This window comes from Paramormyrops kingsleyae, chromosome 1, assembly GCF_048594095.1.
Source record: "Paramormyrops kingsleyae isolate MSU_618 chromosome 1, PKINGS_0.4, whole genome shotgun sequence".
In the NCBI taxonomy this organism is placed as follows: Eukaryota; Metazoa; Chordata; class Actinopteri; order Osteoglossiformes; family Mormyridae; genus Paramormyrops; species Paramormyrops kingsleyae.
Genome location: NC_132797.1, coordinates 33,912,236 through 33,929,478, shown reverse-complemented (window position 1 = coordinate 33,929,478; position 17,243 = coordinate 33,912,236). Strand labels below are relative to the sequence as shown.

Below are 17,243 nucleotides of genomic sequence, written 5' to 3'. Positions count from 1 at the left end.
GAGGAGGACACACATGGGTACAGGATGTGTTAGGACACATGGAAGAGGAGGACACACATGGGTACAGGATGTGTTAGGACACATGGAAGAGGAGGACACACATGGGTACAGGATGTGTTAGGACACATGGAAGAGGAGGACACACATGGGTACAGAGTACATTAGAGCACATGGAAGAGGAGGACACACATGGGTACAGAGTACATTAGAGCACATGGAAGAGGAGGACACACATGGGTACAGGATATGTTAGGACACATGGAAGAGGAGGACACACATGGGTACAGGATGTGTTAGGACACATGGAAGAGGAGGACACACGTGGGTACAGGATGTGTTAGGACACATGGAAGAGGAGGACACACATGGGTACAGGATGTGTTAGGACACATGGAAGAGGAGGACACACATGGGTACAGGATGTGTTAGGACACATGGAAGAGGAGGACACACGTGGGTACAGGATGTGTTAGGACACATGGAAGAGGAGGACACACATGGGTACAGGATGTGTTAGGACACATGGAAGAGGAGGACACACATGGGGACACATGCAGAACAAATACTGTGCTTACAAGGAATTCATCTCGAATGAAGCACTTGGCTCTGGTCACTCTTGGGTCTTCCCCAGGCTGAGGAGTTCCTGTTAGCAATGACAAACATAAATAAATTATAAATAATTAGCAATAAAAGAAGCACATTTACTAAATTTGTCTACTCCTCGTTGGACCTTATTGCTGTCATCTAATAACTGGCCATGACTTTCAGTTGAAAGACAACTTTTGAGACAAGACAAGAATTTTTACTTCATTATGTAGACAAATGTTTCTCGAACAACTGACTGAATTGACTACATCCCAGATGCGTGTAAAACATTCCGTTCTTCAAATTTACAGTCAACATATGTAAAATATAAACTATTCATTTGTATCAATATTTTAAAACATTTTTTTACAGTACTCCACTTCGTCTGCATGATGAACTATTTCCTGCCAATAAAATTAGAGTGAAGAGTGGGGGATAGCTTGTAATTCGCAGCCTACCTTCATTTTGCATCGTATAACGAGCATACTCAGGAAAATAGTCTTCAATTTGTGATTTTCCTGCTAATACCTTCTCCGCCAGCATGTCTTGTTTATTCAGGAATAGGATGACCGAAATGTTCCGTAACCACCTGGAGAGGACATCAAATCACACCGTGTTATACGGGGTGACTGCGAGTCTTACAAAGTACCTATTAAAGTTGGCTGGGGTGGTTTAAGCCCCCAGCCCCATACACCAGCCAAATTACACGCACCAACTGGTTGATCCTATCAAAATCATCACTGATTCGTCAAAATTCATTACAGTTTGATGCTCTTCATATGTGGACTAACAACATGCCAGGGCAACTTGGTGCAGGATCATCACATCTGTGCTTCAATAAAGCAACATTTTAAAAATTCAGATCTTGCTCATCAGCTCCTCTTGCTTGAGAAAATACCGGAACAACATGGAGGAGACAAGACGACGACCTGTTATTCCAGATGCTTCGGAAAAGATCCAGAGCCTCCCGCAGCCGGTTGGTGCTGTTGTCTTCCCTGATTACCATGTTGTAACTGCTGCTCGCAACAACAAAGATAATAGCAGTAACGTCTAAAACAAAGAAGGCAGAAAGAGCGTCTGTAGGGGCTCTCTGGGTCGTCTGAACACCAGGCTAAAGGGAAGCTGGACTGTGATTAGTTAGTAAACCTCTCATGCCTTGGACTACAATAACATTACGGTCATTTTATTTATGAATGGACTTTTTTGTTTTAAGAAACGATTGCAATGCCTTTAAAGTAGGCAGCAGGCGCGCGCATACACACACACACACACACACAGACATACAGATACACACACAGACGTACACATTTGTATTTATTTCTGTGTGGGGACTGTCCATTAATTTGTACGGCCAAAACCCTAATCCAAACAATGACAACCATGACCCCTACCCAGCCCTAACCTTAAACATAAGTAATCAAAACAACAAACAAAATGGTAGACTACTAGTATTTTTAGTTTTTTGATTGCAGTCATATATTTTCATTTGTCAGGATAACAACTGTAACACAACGTAATATATACATCCCCCCCCCCCCACACACACACACACACAGACTCATCGTTAGCATCACAATCTCCACTTACCATTAAAGCACTGAATCCATTTTCTTCTTTCATCTCTCTGGCCACCTACATCAAACATACTAACACAAAGACAGTCAGCAATCATGAGTATCACAGCAGGGCGAAACAGACTAAAATAGTCTCCTTTATTGCTTTGTGCATATTTATAATGTTGTAAATAATTTGAAGTGTTTGAACTGTTTATATTTACCAGATATTAGAACTAAAAATATATACACTGTAAAAGGTACTGGTCAAATATCCAAATTCTTCATACTTACTTTTAATGTGAAGTGCTACAGTGCCTCCTTGTGGACACAGTGCTATTGTCTTACACAGTTAAATGCTTTTGCTGTGACCAGTGGCCTGTACTACGAATCTGGGTTACTGGCTTATCGGGGTAACTTGTTGGATTTAAGGTAGTCTGGGCGAAATGTAAGTGAACGAATATGAAGTCCATTTAAACTGTAGTACTGTACCTTAAATCCAAGTTACCCCGAAAAGCCAGTAACCCCGCTTCGTAGTACAGGCCCCAGATTTCCATGCAGGCCATAGCTCAAGTTTAACACCATTGCAAGCGCTCATTGTTTTGTTCACAGAGCACTGCCATAGGTGCAGCACTATTGATCCAGCAATTCTCACACAGCGCCCCCTACAGCCTGCACCTTGACTTTGTGTTGTCCATCCATCCATTTTCTGCAACTGCTTATCCTATTTAGGGTCGCAGGGGGTTTTGGAGTCTATCCTGGAAGCTACAGGTGCAAGGCAGGGAACAGCCCAACTCGGGGCTTTGTGTTGTATTCAAACCAATGTCTGAAATGGTCTGACATAGCAAGATCTGCCTGTTTTATTCCAATCATGGTGTGTTTTATATTTAAGCAAATTTCAGGGGAAAAAAAGCCAAAGGAAAGTGTACTTACTGAAAATTTACTTTGTCTACTTGAAATTTTGTTTCAAAAATCCCTGAAGTCAAAACTCTGCAGCGAAGCAAGTCCTAGAATGAAGACATGAAAAAACACATTTACACAGCAGTCTGGTGCAGCTCACAGCACCTACCATGAAAGCTGTTATGTCATACGTGTTTTTCAAACCTCCTAATTAGCAAGATAAAGACGATGATGACACTATCACATAAGACCACGCACCTGGTCTGTCGGTGTATAGTCGTTCTGTCTCACAGAATCAATTCTGTCAAGAAAGCTGAGGAGAGAAAACACGAGCCTCACATATCTCCTGAGGAGAAAGTATTTTTGCAGTTTGTATGACACAGATTCTTAGAAAATAACAATACAGCAGTTGCATGCAGAAAGGCACCTCTGAGCTTGAATACCATTGAAACGGTTCTGGAGCTGGGTGAGTCCGACCTAGAATCAGCTAATTGTACATAGTGAAATGGGTCCTACCCGGTACCAACTAGCTGTACCTAAAAAAGTGGGTCTTACCAGTACCAGCTCATTATACCTATTAAAGTGAGTCTTACCCGATACCGGCTAGCTGTACCTGATGAACTGGGTCCTACCCGGTACCAACTAGCTGTACCTAATGAAGTAGGTCCTACCTGGTACCGCCTAGCTGTACTGAATGAAGTGGGTCTTACCAGTTCCAGCTCATTATACCTATTAAACTGAGTCTTACCCGGTACCGGCTAGCTGGACCCAATGAAGTGGGTCCTACCCGGTACCGGCCAGCTGTACCCAATGAAGTGGGTCCTATCCGATACCGGCCAGCTGTACCCAATGAAGTGGGTCCTATCCGATACCGGCCAGCTGTACCCAATGAAGTGGGTCCTATCCGTTACCGGCCAGCTGTACCTAATGAAGTGGGTCCTATCCGATACCGGCCAGCTGTACCTAATGAAATGGGTCCTACCCGATACCGGCTAACTGTACCTAATGAAGTGGGTCCTACCCGATACCAGCCAGCTGTACCCAATGAAGTGGGTCCTATCCGATACCGGCCAGCTGTACCCAATGAAGTGGGTCCTATCCGATACCGGCCAGCTGTACCCAATGAAGTGGGTCCTATCCGATACCGGCCAGCTGTACCTAATGAAGTGGGTCCTATTCGATACCAGCCAGCTGTACCTAATGAAGTGGGTCCTACCCGGTACCAGCCAGCTGTACCTAATGAAGTGGGTTCTATCCGATACCAGCTAGCTGTACCTAATGAAGTGGGTCCTATTCGATACCGGCCAGCTGTACCTAATGAAGTGGGTCCTACCCGGTACCGGCTAGCTGTACCTAATGAAGTGGGTCCTATCCGATACCGGCCAGCTGTACCTAATGAAGTGGGTCCTACCCAGTACCGGCTAGCTGTACCTAATGAAGTGGGTCCTATCCGATACCAGCCAGCTGTACCTAATGAAGTGGGTCCTATCTGATACCGGCCAGCTGTACCTAATGAAGTGGGTCCTATTCGATACCAGCCAGCTGTACCTAATGAAGTGGGTCCTATCCGATACCAGCCAGCTGTACCTAATGAAGTGGGTCCTACCCAGTACCGGCTAGCTGTACCTAATGAAGTGGGTCCTATCCGATACCGGCTAGCTGTACCTAATGAAGTGGGTCCTATCCGATACCAGCCAGCTGTACCTAATGAAGTGGGTTCTATCCGATACCAGCTAGCTGTACCTAATGAAGTGGGTCCTATTCGATACCAGCCAGCTGTACCTAATGAAGTGGGTCCTATCCGATACCAGCCAGCTGTACCTAATGAAACGGGTCCTACCCGGTACCAGCTAATTGTACCCATCGAAGTGGCCACTCTGGTCACTTTTACAGCAATCTACCTCAAAGTAACACAAACTATGAATTTACTCCCAGGAAGTTTATTTGGCAACAGCACTCTATATAAACTACAGTAATCATGTTTGTCAGCTCAGCCAAATTTGTAGTACTAATACACAGAATCTGCACAAAAATAGTGAACCAAAAAATAACTAGGTCTAATGAAACCTCCTGCAGTCTTAAATGGATACATTTCCTACCCCTAACTGTAAGCTACCCTATTAGTTTCTGCCATTCTTGTAGTAGCCTCCAGAGGGCGCACAACTTTTCCACCACACGGAGCTCTCTCCTGACCTGGCCTGCTTTTAGCTGCAACTGGGTTCCCATGGAAACCTTTACAGTGGGTCAATACCACTCCTGTGTCTTAGCCTGGCTGTTCCAATACAGCTCCACACCAACCCCCCCCCCCCCCCCCACTCGCCCCCCCACCCCCAAAGCCAGTCTGTGTGCACCATGATCACCGGTGCTGCCCCCGTATGGGCTGCATGTGAGGAAAGAACCGAAACAAACAAGCACATGAATAGTGCGCTAATCCACCCATTATGAGCCATTCATCACTACAACAACAGGTTTGGGAGACCACAAGCGCGGCCCATCCCTAAGGATGATGGGATACAGGAGGCACAACGTCTTTACGGGGGACCACAATTAAACTGCCGCTAGGAGCACAAAGAGGGCTTCATGCTGCACGTATGCACAGGCCTGCAGGCTCAGGGTGTGATGTGTAAACCACTCCTGACACACGTCTGGTCGCTGCCTGCCTGAGGCCCCTAACCCCTGCTTACACCTACCCCCTACCCCCCATGCAAACCCCAGGCTCTACCTGAGACAGACTCAGTCTCACACTGTAACCAAACCTGCTTTTTTATTTGTACTATTTCACTTAATAATTATATGATGAATTTTATTCAGACACTAATTATTTCTTGCTTGATGGACAGGATATCAGTAAATTGCAGATACACAGAGCTAGAGGAGGATTGAACCCACAACCTTATGAGTGGGGCCCACCAGGGCAAGTGGTAAATGATGTTTATTTACTGTTTATTACTGTTTAGTCTGACGTGACATTTCACACACAGACCTACTGGCCAGAATGCTTGTTATCATGCAACATGTATGATCATGTGTTTACCAGCGTGTGCTGCTATGTCCTCCACATGGCATGACCTTCCCGTGTTTAACACATTTTTGCACATCGTTGCGCCTGCACACGTGACCCCCCCCCCCCCCTTCCCTCGCCCCTCCCCGGCTGCTCCTGCTCCATGGCACCGCATCCAAAAATAGCCTAGCTTGCCCCACCCCCACAACTCATCTACACAGGCTCCAGGTTTAGGGTTTGAGGGCCCCGACAGGGGGGTACTTGACGGACGATGGGACTGGTCACCTTGCTGCTTTTGCCTTTGTCAGGAATGCTTCCTGACTGACATTCCGCTCCCTATTTACACAATCAAATTCAATGAGATTTACTAAGAGACAAGATTTTTATACATTGATTTAACTTTACCGTAATATGATTTAATTTTACAAAATAGTTTAGCAATCACATGACAAAAGACACACTACAAAGTCTTAATTAAAAAATTGTTCTATTAGATATGAACCAGAGTGATATCCTGTCAGCTTCTGGATTAAGTGGAAAAGTCAAACTGCAGCTGAGGAAGAGTCACAGTGCAGCTGGGCAAAAGTGTCAGTGCAGCTGGGCTGAAGGGTCACAGTGCAGCTGGGATAAAGAGTCACAGTGCAGCTGGGCTAAAGCATCACAGTGCAGCTGGGCTGAAGGATCACAGTGCGGCTGAGCTAAAGGGTCACAGTATACAGCTGGGATAAAGAGTCACAGTATACAGCTGGGATAAAGAGTCACAGTGCAGCTGGGCTGAAGGGTCACAGTGCGACTGGGATAAAGAGTCACAGTGCAGCTGGGATAAAGAGTCACAGTGCAGCTGGGCTGAAGGGTTTCAGTGCGACTGGGATAAAGAGTCAGAGTGCAACTGGGCTAAAGCGTCACAGTGCAGCTGGGCTAAAGAGTCTCACACAGTCCCATAACATAGGTACCCTAGTAGCAGAAAATGGCAGGGTGACATTGAAAACTGCTAGAGCTAGATTGCTGCCAAACATGGACATTGTATGTTAACCAATTAAACAACATAACCTACACACAATGTATTACATGTGTCAATGCATGACTAAGCCGCTACGCATCCAGGAGATAGTGTCCCGTCTCTGTGATTCATAAAGCGCAGCCTGGCACTCAACACTATGACTTTTACAGACTGAGTCTGTCATACGGGTACAGAACATCGTTCTGATAGTAACACTGGACACATAAATGAAAACAACCGATGCTCAGAGAGAAAAAGTTCAGCAGACAGTTTAATGTCCATAAGCAGACATGCTGCTTTCAGTTTGGGTGATTAGCGATGAGGAGTCGCCACGGTAACCAGAACAAGTTCCTGCTTAAACTAACACTGAAAATCCCTGGAGCAGCAAGGGCTGGAGTGAGTACAACAGTGGAGCTCTGAACCCACACGCACACCGCAGTGAGTCTGTAACAGGGAGGACATACACTCATCTTTATGAATAATCACACTACTTACACCTTTTGTAAATGATGATTTTTTTTGTACTGTGCTAATTACCCTAGAATTCAGTTGAAAGTTTGACACAAAGCTGTGCCGCAGATCAAAAATACAGCAAAAGATGTCTGATACATGCAGTCCGTGCTGAGACCAACATCCTGGTTTCAAACTGCTAAACACAGTGGTGGGGGAGGCATGGCGATGTGGGCCTGCATTCAAAGCTCTGAATCACCTTAAAATTAAATTCTTAATCCTATTTGCTTTTATTACCTCTGTGTCACACCCAGGGGAAGCTCTAACCTGCCCTGTCACACAAGCTCTTGCACACCAGAACTCATTCAGCTTGGTTTGTCTATCAGCCTGCATCTTAAGACAAAGGTCCATGTTTGCTGCCTATAAAATGTGTCGATTTCAGCATTTCTGTTTCTGCTTTACAGTAAATTGTCTTGTGCTTTTTATGATGTAAACCTTGAGAATTCTTCTCTAGTATCAGGGAAAGGATCAGAGGATGTGTACTAAAGCACTGTGGGGGTTCAGTGCCCGTGACTAGAGGGTCACTGGTTTAAATCCCATGGCTGGCAGGATGATTTCACTGTCGGGCCCTTGCACAAGGCCAGTAACTGCAATTCCTCCAGGGACTGGCTGACCCTGCTTTCTCAGGTGTATGTCACTTTGGATAACTGTGTCTGCCAAGTAAATATATGTAAATGTGAAGCATCCCTTACAAGTAGTCTCCCATACAAACACAGGTCTAGGTTCTTTGCCAACTGGATGATCTCCCGTTCCAGAATGGTACTCGGATCTCAAGGTCGAAGCAGACTGCGAGTGTGATGTGTACAAGTCAGCATCCCACTAAATTCACATCAAAACATCATCCTTCCCCAAAAGAGCTTGGATTAAACAATGCAGTTACAATGACTTCAAACATGATCATGTCATAGTGTCACCATGCCAGACGTGCCCAGGTGCTGGATGTGGCGAGCAGGAAAGTGGGTTAGGGACTCACTATTGTGCACAGTCGATGAGCTGGTACTCATTGCAGCGCTCAAAGCAGGCCTTCACCCCCTCGTCTTCCCACAGCTTCTTCGCATGGTCAAAGAACTCCTGCTCGAATAAAAACAAGAAAGGACTTCAGAGAGAAATTACACAGAGCATCCTGCATAACCATAATTCTGTGTACACAGCTGATACCTTAACCTTTGTGTTTAACTTATATGATAACTGATTTCTAAATTTTTTCTCGGTTACACTGTATTTCTTCCAGTTGTTAATATCTATTCTCACTGCTATTTCTATTGAAATTCACCATTTCGTACACCTGTAAAAAGAATCAAACATCTGTTCAGGATATAAATAATATTGACATGACATGGTTACCAAACACAGCAAACCTCTCAGTGAGCAAGAGTCATGCCTAAAGGATGACAGTCACTGCACTTCCTGTGTGCCAGAGCTAACATCCAACAGAGACAGGAGACACCATTTTCAGCTCCTCAGGGACGGCAGTCACTGCGCTTCCTGTGTGCCAGCGCTAACATCCAACAGAGACAGGAGACACCATTTTCAGCTCCTCAGGGACGGCAGTCACTGCGCTTCCTGTGTGCCAGCGCTAACATCCAACAGAGACAGGAGGCACCATTTTCAGCTCCTCAGGGACGGCAGTCACTGCGCTTCCTGTGTGCCAGCGCTAATATCCAACAGAGACAGGAGACACCATTTTCAGCTCCTCAGGGACGGCAGTCACTGCGCTTCCTGTGTGCCAGCGCTAACATCCAACAGAGACAGGAGACACCATTTTCAGCTCCTCAGGGACGGCAGTCACTGCGCTTCCTGTGTGCCAGCGCTAACATCCAACAGAGACAGGAGACACCATTTTCAGCTCCTCAGGGACGGCAGTCACTGCGCTTCCTGTGTGCCAGCGCTAACATCCAACAGAGACAGGAGACACCATTTTCAGCTCCTCAGGGACGGCAGTCACTGCGCTTCCTGTGTGCCAGCGCTAACATCCAACAGAGATAGGAGACACCATTTGCAGCTCCTCAGGGATGGCAGTCACTGCGCTTCCTGTGTGCCAGCGCTAACATCCAAAAGAGATAGGAGACACCATTTTCAGCTCCTCAGGGATGGCAGTCACTGCGCTTCCTGTGTGCCAGCGCTAACATCCAACAGAGATTGGAGACACCATTTTCAGCTCCTCAGGGGTGGCAGTCACTGCGCTTCCTGTGTGCCAGCGCTAACATCCAAAAGAGATAGGAGACACCATATTCAGCTCCTCAGGGACGGCAGTCACTGCGCTTCCTGTGTGCCAGCGCTAACATCCAACAGAGATAGGAGACACCATTTTCAGCTCCTCAGGGACGGCAGTCACTGCACTTCCTATGTCCACGGTAACATCCAGGAGAGACTGGAGACGCCATTTTCAGCTCCTTAAGCATGGCAGGGTCAAAGGCGGAAAAGACGCCGCTTTTAGTTTTTCTCATGGGACATGCATCATGAGCTATTTTCACAGAACCTATTTTCACAGAACCTTAAAAGTGCTGCTTGACAGCCTCAATAAACACTTCTGAAAAAGGTCACCATGCAAAATTGTCAATACTGGGCTGTTTTTTGTAGCAGCTCAATAGGAAAAGTGTACTGCTAACTTCAGGAGGTCACCAATAGTGCTAATAGCTTTAGCCACGATATTTACAGCCTGTTGCTAAAATAAATCTACACCACTGACTGAAACATCATTTACCACACTGTTTAGGGATAGGGCACATGGAGAATATAACACCTGACTCTTTGAGGATTGTGGGGTCTGCACGTTCTCTTCATTTCCTGTGGGGAGTCTGCACGTTCTCCCCGTGTCGTGTGGGTGGTCTGCACGGTCTCCCCGTTTCCTGTGGGGAGTCTGCACGTTCTCCACTTTTCCTGTGGGGAGTCTGCACGTTCTCCCAGTTTCCTGTGGGGAGTCTGCACGTTCTCCCCGTGTCGTGTGGGGAGTCTGCACGTTCTCCCCGTGTCGTTTGGGAAGTCTGCACGTTCTCCCCATTTCCTGTGGGGAGTCTGCACGTTCTCCACTTTTCCTGTGGGGAGTCTGCACGTTCTCCCAGTTTCCTGTGGGGAGTCTGCACGTTCTCCTCGTGTCGTGTGGGGAGTCTGCACGTTCTTCCCTTGTCGTGTGGGGAGTCTGCACGTTCTTCCCTTGTCGTGTGGGGAGTCTGCACGTTCTCCCTGTGTCGTTTGGGGAGTCTGCACGTTCTCCCCTTGTCGTGTGGGGAGTCTGCACATTCTCCCCTTTTCCTGTGGGGAGTCTGCACGTTCTCCCTGTGTCGTGTGGGGAGTCTGCACATTCTCCTCTTGTCTTGTGGAGAGTCTGCATGTTCTCCCGTGTCGTTTGGGGAGTCTGCACGTTCTCCCCTTGTCGTGTGGGGAGTCTGCACATTCTCCCCTTTTCCTGTGGGGAGTCTGCACGTTCTCCCTGTGTCGTGTGGGGAATCTGCACATTCTCCTCTTGTCCTTTGGAGAGTCTGCACGTTCTCCCGTGTCGTGTGGGGAGTCTGCACGTTCTCCCCATGTTGTGCAGGTTTCCTTGCTCAGTCCAAAGACATGCAGGTAGACTAACTGCCCAGCTATGTGCACGTATGTCCCCGGCAAGGAACTGGCATCCCATCCAGGGAGTCCACCCCATGACCCTGACCAGAAAGAGCAGGAAGACAGATTGATGGATGGATAAATAGATGGATGGATGGATGGATGTGTCCCATTTATAATAGCAAAAGACACAGGCAGGCACAGCATTCCCAGCAAGAAGCGATGATCGGACTTAAAGGGCACTCGTGAAAAATAAAAATTTAATGGCTACTGACTAGCATCACATAACGAATGCAGCAAACCCTGAAAACAAAAATACAGCAAAGGGCTGATTCAAACAGGCTGCCTACAGCTTATTAAGGAGCTGGAAGCCCGTGGAGAACACGGCAAGCGTGTGTCACACTCCAGGAGCGTGTCCGTCCACGTGGAGTGCACGGATATGAGGCTGTTTTTGAACCCAAACAGGACTGAGTATGAGTTCATTCATTATACCATAAATAAACCTATTCAGCTGGTTGCCATGGAAATCCTCTCCATCCCACACATTACTTTGCCTTGAAGTTTCATGCTCCCAGACATCTGTGCACGTTTGGCTGCATGGGATACTGCAGAGATCATTCTGGGTATCTGGGCATGCATCCTTTCATGTCCCATCTACTCAACAGATAGTGGAATCTCCCCACAAGCTTCAGCAGCAGACACTTAGGAATCAAGCATATAAACACACTTCAGCTACACAGACGGCTGAGAAACCTGTGCTGAACATGGCCATTAGGCTCCACCTTTTTTGCTTAATTTTTGACTGACATGCAAGCAGACTACCAGTCCACCACATTTCAGAGCTTTTTATATAACAAAACTTTACTATTTAAGTAGCTGCTTCATAAAATGGTGAGCTAAGCGTGAGTAAGCAATTAATAATATCAGTGTGCCTAATGATTTGATGGTAAATCCTGCCTTTCATGGAATAAACAGAAAATTCGGTAATGTATTCTTCCAAAAATAATTCAAATTTGCATCTGTTTTGATGTCTATTTTCATTTTGAAGAGCAATATAAGTTCTATGTTGCAGTTGTGCCTAACAAAATATAAAGGCTGTATCCAATAGCAGCATTCACAAATGTTTGTGGGGACCTGAGAAATGCTCCCCACAATGTCAAAATAACAGGTTTTTTTATTACATTGTGTGGGGAACATTTGGTCCCCACAATGTAATATAAACATAATCCATACACACACACAAGAGACAAGCTGGAGATGCACAATCTCATTACATGTTAAAGGCACCTCAGTTCCTCAGGGATGATGGAGATGATCGCAAAACAGCACAGGGGACGGGGGTGTACAATGCCTCCCCCTGTTGTCCCCAAGATCTCACAAAGGGTCTAAAAAAAATACTCATTCACATTTTAACGCTTCTCTGAACATATATATTTTACGTTGCATTTTCTTTAGGTTTGGGAAAATCTCACAGGAGGTGGACCATGTCAAGGTAGTTGCAGAAGGAGAGACCAAGAGGCAGCGACCACCTTACTAAAGTTTAATATGCTTCACATACACGCTTCTGTCTGAATCTGCTCTGGTCTCGTTAATTCCTCGGAAGTTCAGGTTGCAGGTGTTGCAGGTAAGGGCTGTCCAGGCTCACAAACTGCCACTTTGAAGAGTTTAATTTTTAGCATGCTACTTAAACAAGTGCCTTGCCAGCAGCTCAGGAGACCAATGTGTTTGCGTACAAGTTCAAAGCAGCAGGCGGCATGCGCGTGGATCGCTGGGGTCCTGCCTTTCCACGAGTCTGTAATGTTATCTGACAGTTGAAGCGGACCTTCCTATTGTCTTCTGTGGTACATCCCTCCCTTAATAACACACCATTATTTGAAACACCCTGTGTGATGCAACCAGGCAAAGAGCAGACAGAGACGATGGGCCTTTAGAGGTGAATATGATGCTCACACACATGGCTGAAAGCTGTCAGAGCAGAACAAGATTCGTATTTACTTTCTGTTACCCAGAATTCAATCGACTAGCAGTGACTTAATACTCATCATTATGGATTCAGCAAATAAATTTGATTTAACAGATATGATGTTATGATTTCCTGTGATTGGTTGGTGCCCTGTCCTGGGTTGTTGGGTTGTTCCCTCTCTTGCGCCCATAGCCTCCGGGATAGGCTCTGGACCCCCTACGACCACAATAAGGTAAGCGGTTTCAGAAAATGGATGGATGGATGTTATGATTTATCACTGATATTGGTTTATCATTAATTTGGGTACATTGTACTGCAACCGTTATCCACTTATCCTGAATAGCAGCACAGTGCACACTGGGATAAGGTCCAGCCCCCCCGTGACCCTGACTAAGATATGAAACATGATGAGTCACTCAGTGAAGGTAACCCAGATGATGTAAAACATTGCTGAATTCACATTGAATTCCCGTTGACAGAGACGTAATCATGCGGACACTTCCCCATTCTTTCTGCTCTAGTGATACTTGCCAATGGCCTGGAAGCACGTGTGCCTTTCTACAGCTCCCCAGCCCCAATGGAGCTGCCTGGCGTCATTTCTGTTTGTCAGCACTTCAGGATCTGCTGGTGTCAGCTGGACGCCGTGTGAAATCCCCAGGTCCAGCCAAACCACCTTCCCCTCAATGCCGCAATCCTACTGGCTGTGTGCTATGGCTCAGCCCTGATTGGAGAAGCACCGTGATCTTCTGCCCTGACAGCCAATAGCTCACAATATCCTGACTTAAAGCATTATGCTGTGGGCAACTAAGGCAATAAATCCCAGGCTGTTTGCATCCCTCCTCCCCTTGTTCAGTCATTGGAACAAAGTCAATGTTATTACACCACTAGGAGCCCTGAGAAAATGATCCCGATTCAAACTGTGATCTAAGCTATAGGAATAGACAAACCATTTCGATGACACTAGGTATTGGACGTAGCCACTGTGTAGCATTACATATTAGCCACCGTGTAGCTTAACACACAGCAAACTGCTACCTTTTAGCAAAATTATTATATTATTATATTATAACATATTACCCACCATGTAGCATTATTTACTACCCGCAGTCTAGCATGTAGCATAATTTCTTAGCCACCATGTAGCATAATGCACAGCAAACTGCCAACATGGAGCATAACATATTAGCCACTGTGTAGCATAACATATTAGCCACTGTGTAACATAATGTATTAGCCATCGTGTAGCATAATGCACAGCAGACTGTCACCCTGTAGCATAACATTAGCCGCTGTGTAACATAATGTATAAGCCACCGTGTAGTAGTGCTGGGTGGTATACCGGTTCATACCGAAAACCGTTTTTGATTATTGTATGATATGATTTTTTCTTATACCGCAATACCAGTTTAAATAGCCTACACAACATTCGGAAAGTGGCGCAGCTGGAAACTGTTTCACTGCTGCACCGCTAAAAATGTACCGTGAAAGATCAGAAACGGAAGATATAGCTGACGCTGCAGTTGAAAATACTGAGACACTGCATGGGGGTGTCAAAAATCGATTGTCAGATTCTAATCGATATTAAAAATTACTATCTGATTAGATACTCATTTTCACCATTATTGATATCAACAGTGCGTTTTTCGCCTCATTTGCCACATGCACCACTACAGCGCAGGCACGCGCGCACGCGCATGCACACACTCACGCAGTCCCTCCCCTCCTCTTAATAGGGCTCCACTGAACTCATTCGCGCTGATTAACACACACATACTGAATGGGCCGAACATGGCACATGCTGCAGTTGAAGGCACTTCGCAAGCTGCTTTAGTAAAAACAAAAAAAACGCAAAAGTGTCATTTGGAAGTATTTTCCAGACGAGCATGGAAAGGCTAAGGATGTCGATAAGCCTCTATTCAAACAGTGCTACAAAGTTGTGGCGACGAAGTCAAGTAGCACGTCAAACCTGGCGAAGCATCTTAAAGACCGACATCCCGGTCTTTATGAGAAATTTCGCGAGGTCAGTACAACTCGTGTTCCAGCAACACTGAACTATTAAACACTAATAAAAAATGTTAACTTGGCGGGCGCACACCTTAACATCAACCGTTTATATATAAGCAGTTAAACAACAAACACGTTAGCCCTATGTTATCATTAAGGTAGCTGATAGGCGCAATGGTTAATAATAAAATAATATAGTTAATATGTGAACAATGCAAAAACGTAAAACAAAAAATGTGTCCTGTAAAATTCTGTAAAATGTGGTAAACGCCCAGTCTTACTTAAAAAATACTGTCGTATACCTTGAAACCGATATAACTTTGAAAAATACCGTGATATAATTTTTTGGTCATACCGCCCAGCTCTACCATGTAGCATAATGCATAGCATACTGCCACCATGTAGCATAACGTATTAGCCACTGTGTGACTGTCACCATTTCGCATAACGTGTTGCATAATGTATTAGCCACTGTGTAGCACCGTGCATTAGCCACTGTGTAGCATAACACACAACAAGCTGCCATTATTTAGCATAACATATTAGCTACCATGTAGTATAATGCAAAGCAAACTCCCACAATGTAGCATAACGTATTAGCTACTAGTGCTGGGCGGTATGCTGGTTCATGCAGTGTACTGGTTTTAATTTCCTACGTGGTATGAATTTATCATATACCACCATACTGCAGCATAGCTGAAACAATAGTTGTAATGCTTCAACAGGCAGCAAATTATATATTATTGTTTGCTGCTAGAAGTGCTATGGATCACTATACAGAGTTTATTGAGAGGGGACTCCTGTTACTAATAGTTATAACTTTATAACACCACAGTTCTCCATATATGACATAAAATATAGCATAAAATTTATAGTTACTGCTTCAGTCTGTGCCTGAAAACTTGTATTAAATGTAATATAAATAGGTCTCCAATTAAATGCATATTAGTAAAACTAAATTCCTAATAATGTCAATTTATCACGGTAATAATTATTCAAATCAAACCAGTTAAGCAAACGTGTTGTTGCCAAGCTAGATATCTGGTAATAATCAATAAAATATGTCGCTATATAGCTAAAGGTTCATCATTAATCTAATAAAACATGTCAGTTAAACTATTCTTATCAAGCTAAGTATACGGTTATAATGAATAAAACATGTGGCCATCAAGCTGAATATGCATTAACAATCGAATAAAACGTTGGCTAAACGTCAAGCTAAATGTAGAAAATAGTTAATAAAAACACACCTTTTTAAAAATTTTCGTAAACGTATTTTATTGATGTAAACACTGCTGCGGTAAGGGCAAACTTGGAAAAAAAGATACTGTGATATACCATGAAACTGCCAGAGTCTTACAAAATACTGCGATCACTTTTGCTTTTACTGCCCAGCACTATTGGCCACTGTCTAGCATAATGCATAGCAAACTAGCACCATGTAGCACAAGAAATTCACCACTGTGTAACTTAACAGAGAGCAAACTGGTTCATAATACCTGCTAGCATTCACACTGCTAGCAGGCTAGCTGCACACAGTATATTACAAACAGGTAATGTTTATAGTATACCACTTACACTCAGAGAGACTGACGTAAAAATTGTATTATGCACGATAATTGGACATAAATACTTCTCTTTCATTTGTACCCTTCATATTCTGTACATGAGCAATAATAAGGGCTGTAGAAAATTCCCTTTGTAATAATCATAACCACCATTAGCTTTACGCGTAAACCAAATCACAGGTTCTTCAAAATCATCCTCATCATTTACAATGAATGTGATCAGTTCCAAATGTTATTTTATATACCGTATATAATAATATTCCCATATTGACCAGTATATCCATCCATCCATCCATCCATCCATCCTGTCACCACTTATCCTGCACAAGATTGTGGGGCGCAGTTTACTGAGGAAGCATTAATACACAGAAATGACCCCGTCATTGTCATGCACATACATTGGAGATATGTCACGCTCTGGATGACATTCTTCTGACCAGACCTGCTCACGACAGGCAGCCATGGAAGGTTCGCCACCCCAAGGAGCTTTCTTAGAAATCCGCTTTGCAATTTCCAGACCCGAACCAGCAAGTCTCTATATAAAACAAGCCACTGGTAGAATCCCTTGTTTCCATGACAATATGATAACTGCATATCAGACATCAAAGTTAAACAC

At 44.8% G+C, this 17,243-nt stretch overlaps 2 protein-coding genes across 14 annotated transcripts in view; both read right to left on the bottom strand.

Annotated features, from left to right (window-relative positions):
• LOC111840799 (guanine nucleotide-binding protein G(olf) subunit alpha-like) overlaps positions 1-17,243 on the bottom strand; it is a 30,305-nt gene that overhangs the window by 1,531 nt on the left and 11,531 nt on the right. For 12 of the 13 annotated variants that reach the window (XM_023806052.2, XM_023806053.2, XM_023806047.2 and 9 more), the window contains 7 exons: positions 8,523-8,620; positions 3,297-3,351; positions 3,072-3,145; positions 2,173-2,231; positions 1,515-1,635; positions 1,044-1,174; positions 576-643 (listed from right to left, as the gene is read on the bottom strand). In XM_023806052.2, coding sequence (XP_023661820.1) covers positions 576-643; positions 1,044-1,174; positions 1,515-1,635; positions 2,173-2,231; positions 3,072-3,145; positions 3,297-3,351; positions 8,523-8,620 — 606 coding nt within the window. Of the gene's footprint in view, positions 1-575; positions 644-1,043; positions 1,175-1,514; positions 1,636-2,172; positions 2,232-3,071; positions 3,146-3,296; positions 3,352-8,522; positions 8,621-17,243 lie in introns of those variants that run through there. The other variant, XM_072714309.1, reaches the window with a different exon arrangement.
• Positions 3,364-5,330, bottom strand: LOC140592097 (uncharacterized). The gene is made up of 2 exons (XM_072714311.1): positions 4,041-5,330; positions 3,364-3,690 (listed from the first exon to the last, which is right to left on the bottom strand). Exons 1-2 carry the CDS (start codon positions 4,900-4,902, stop codon positions 3,590-3,592), a joined length of 963 nt encoding a protein of 320 aa, XP_072570412.1. The 5' UTR covers positions 4,903-5,330; the 3' UTR covers positions 3,364-3,589.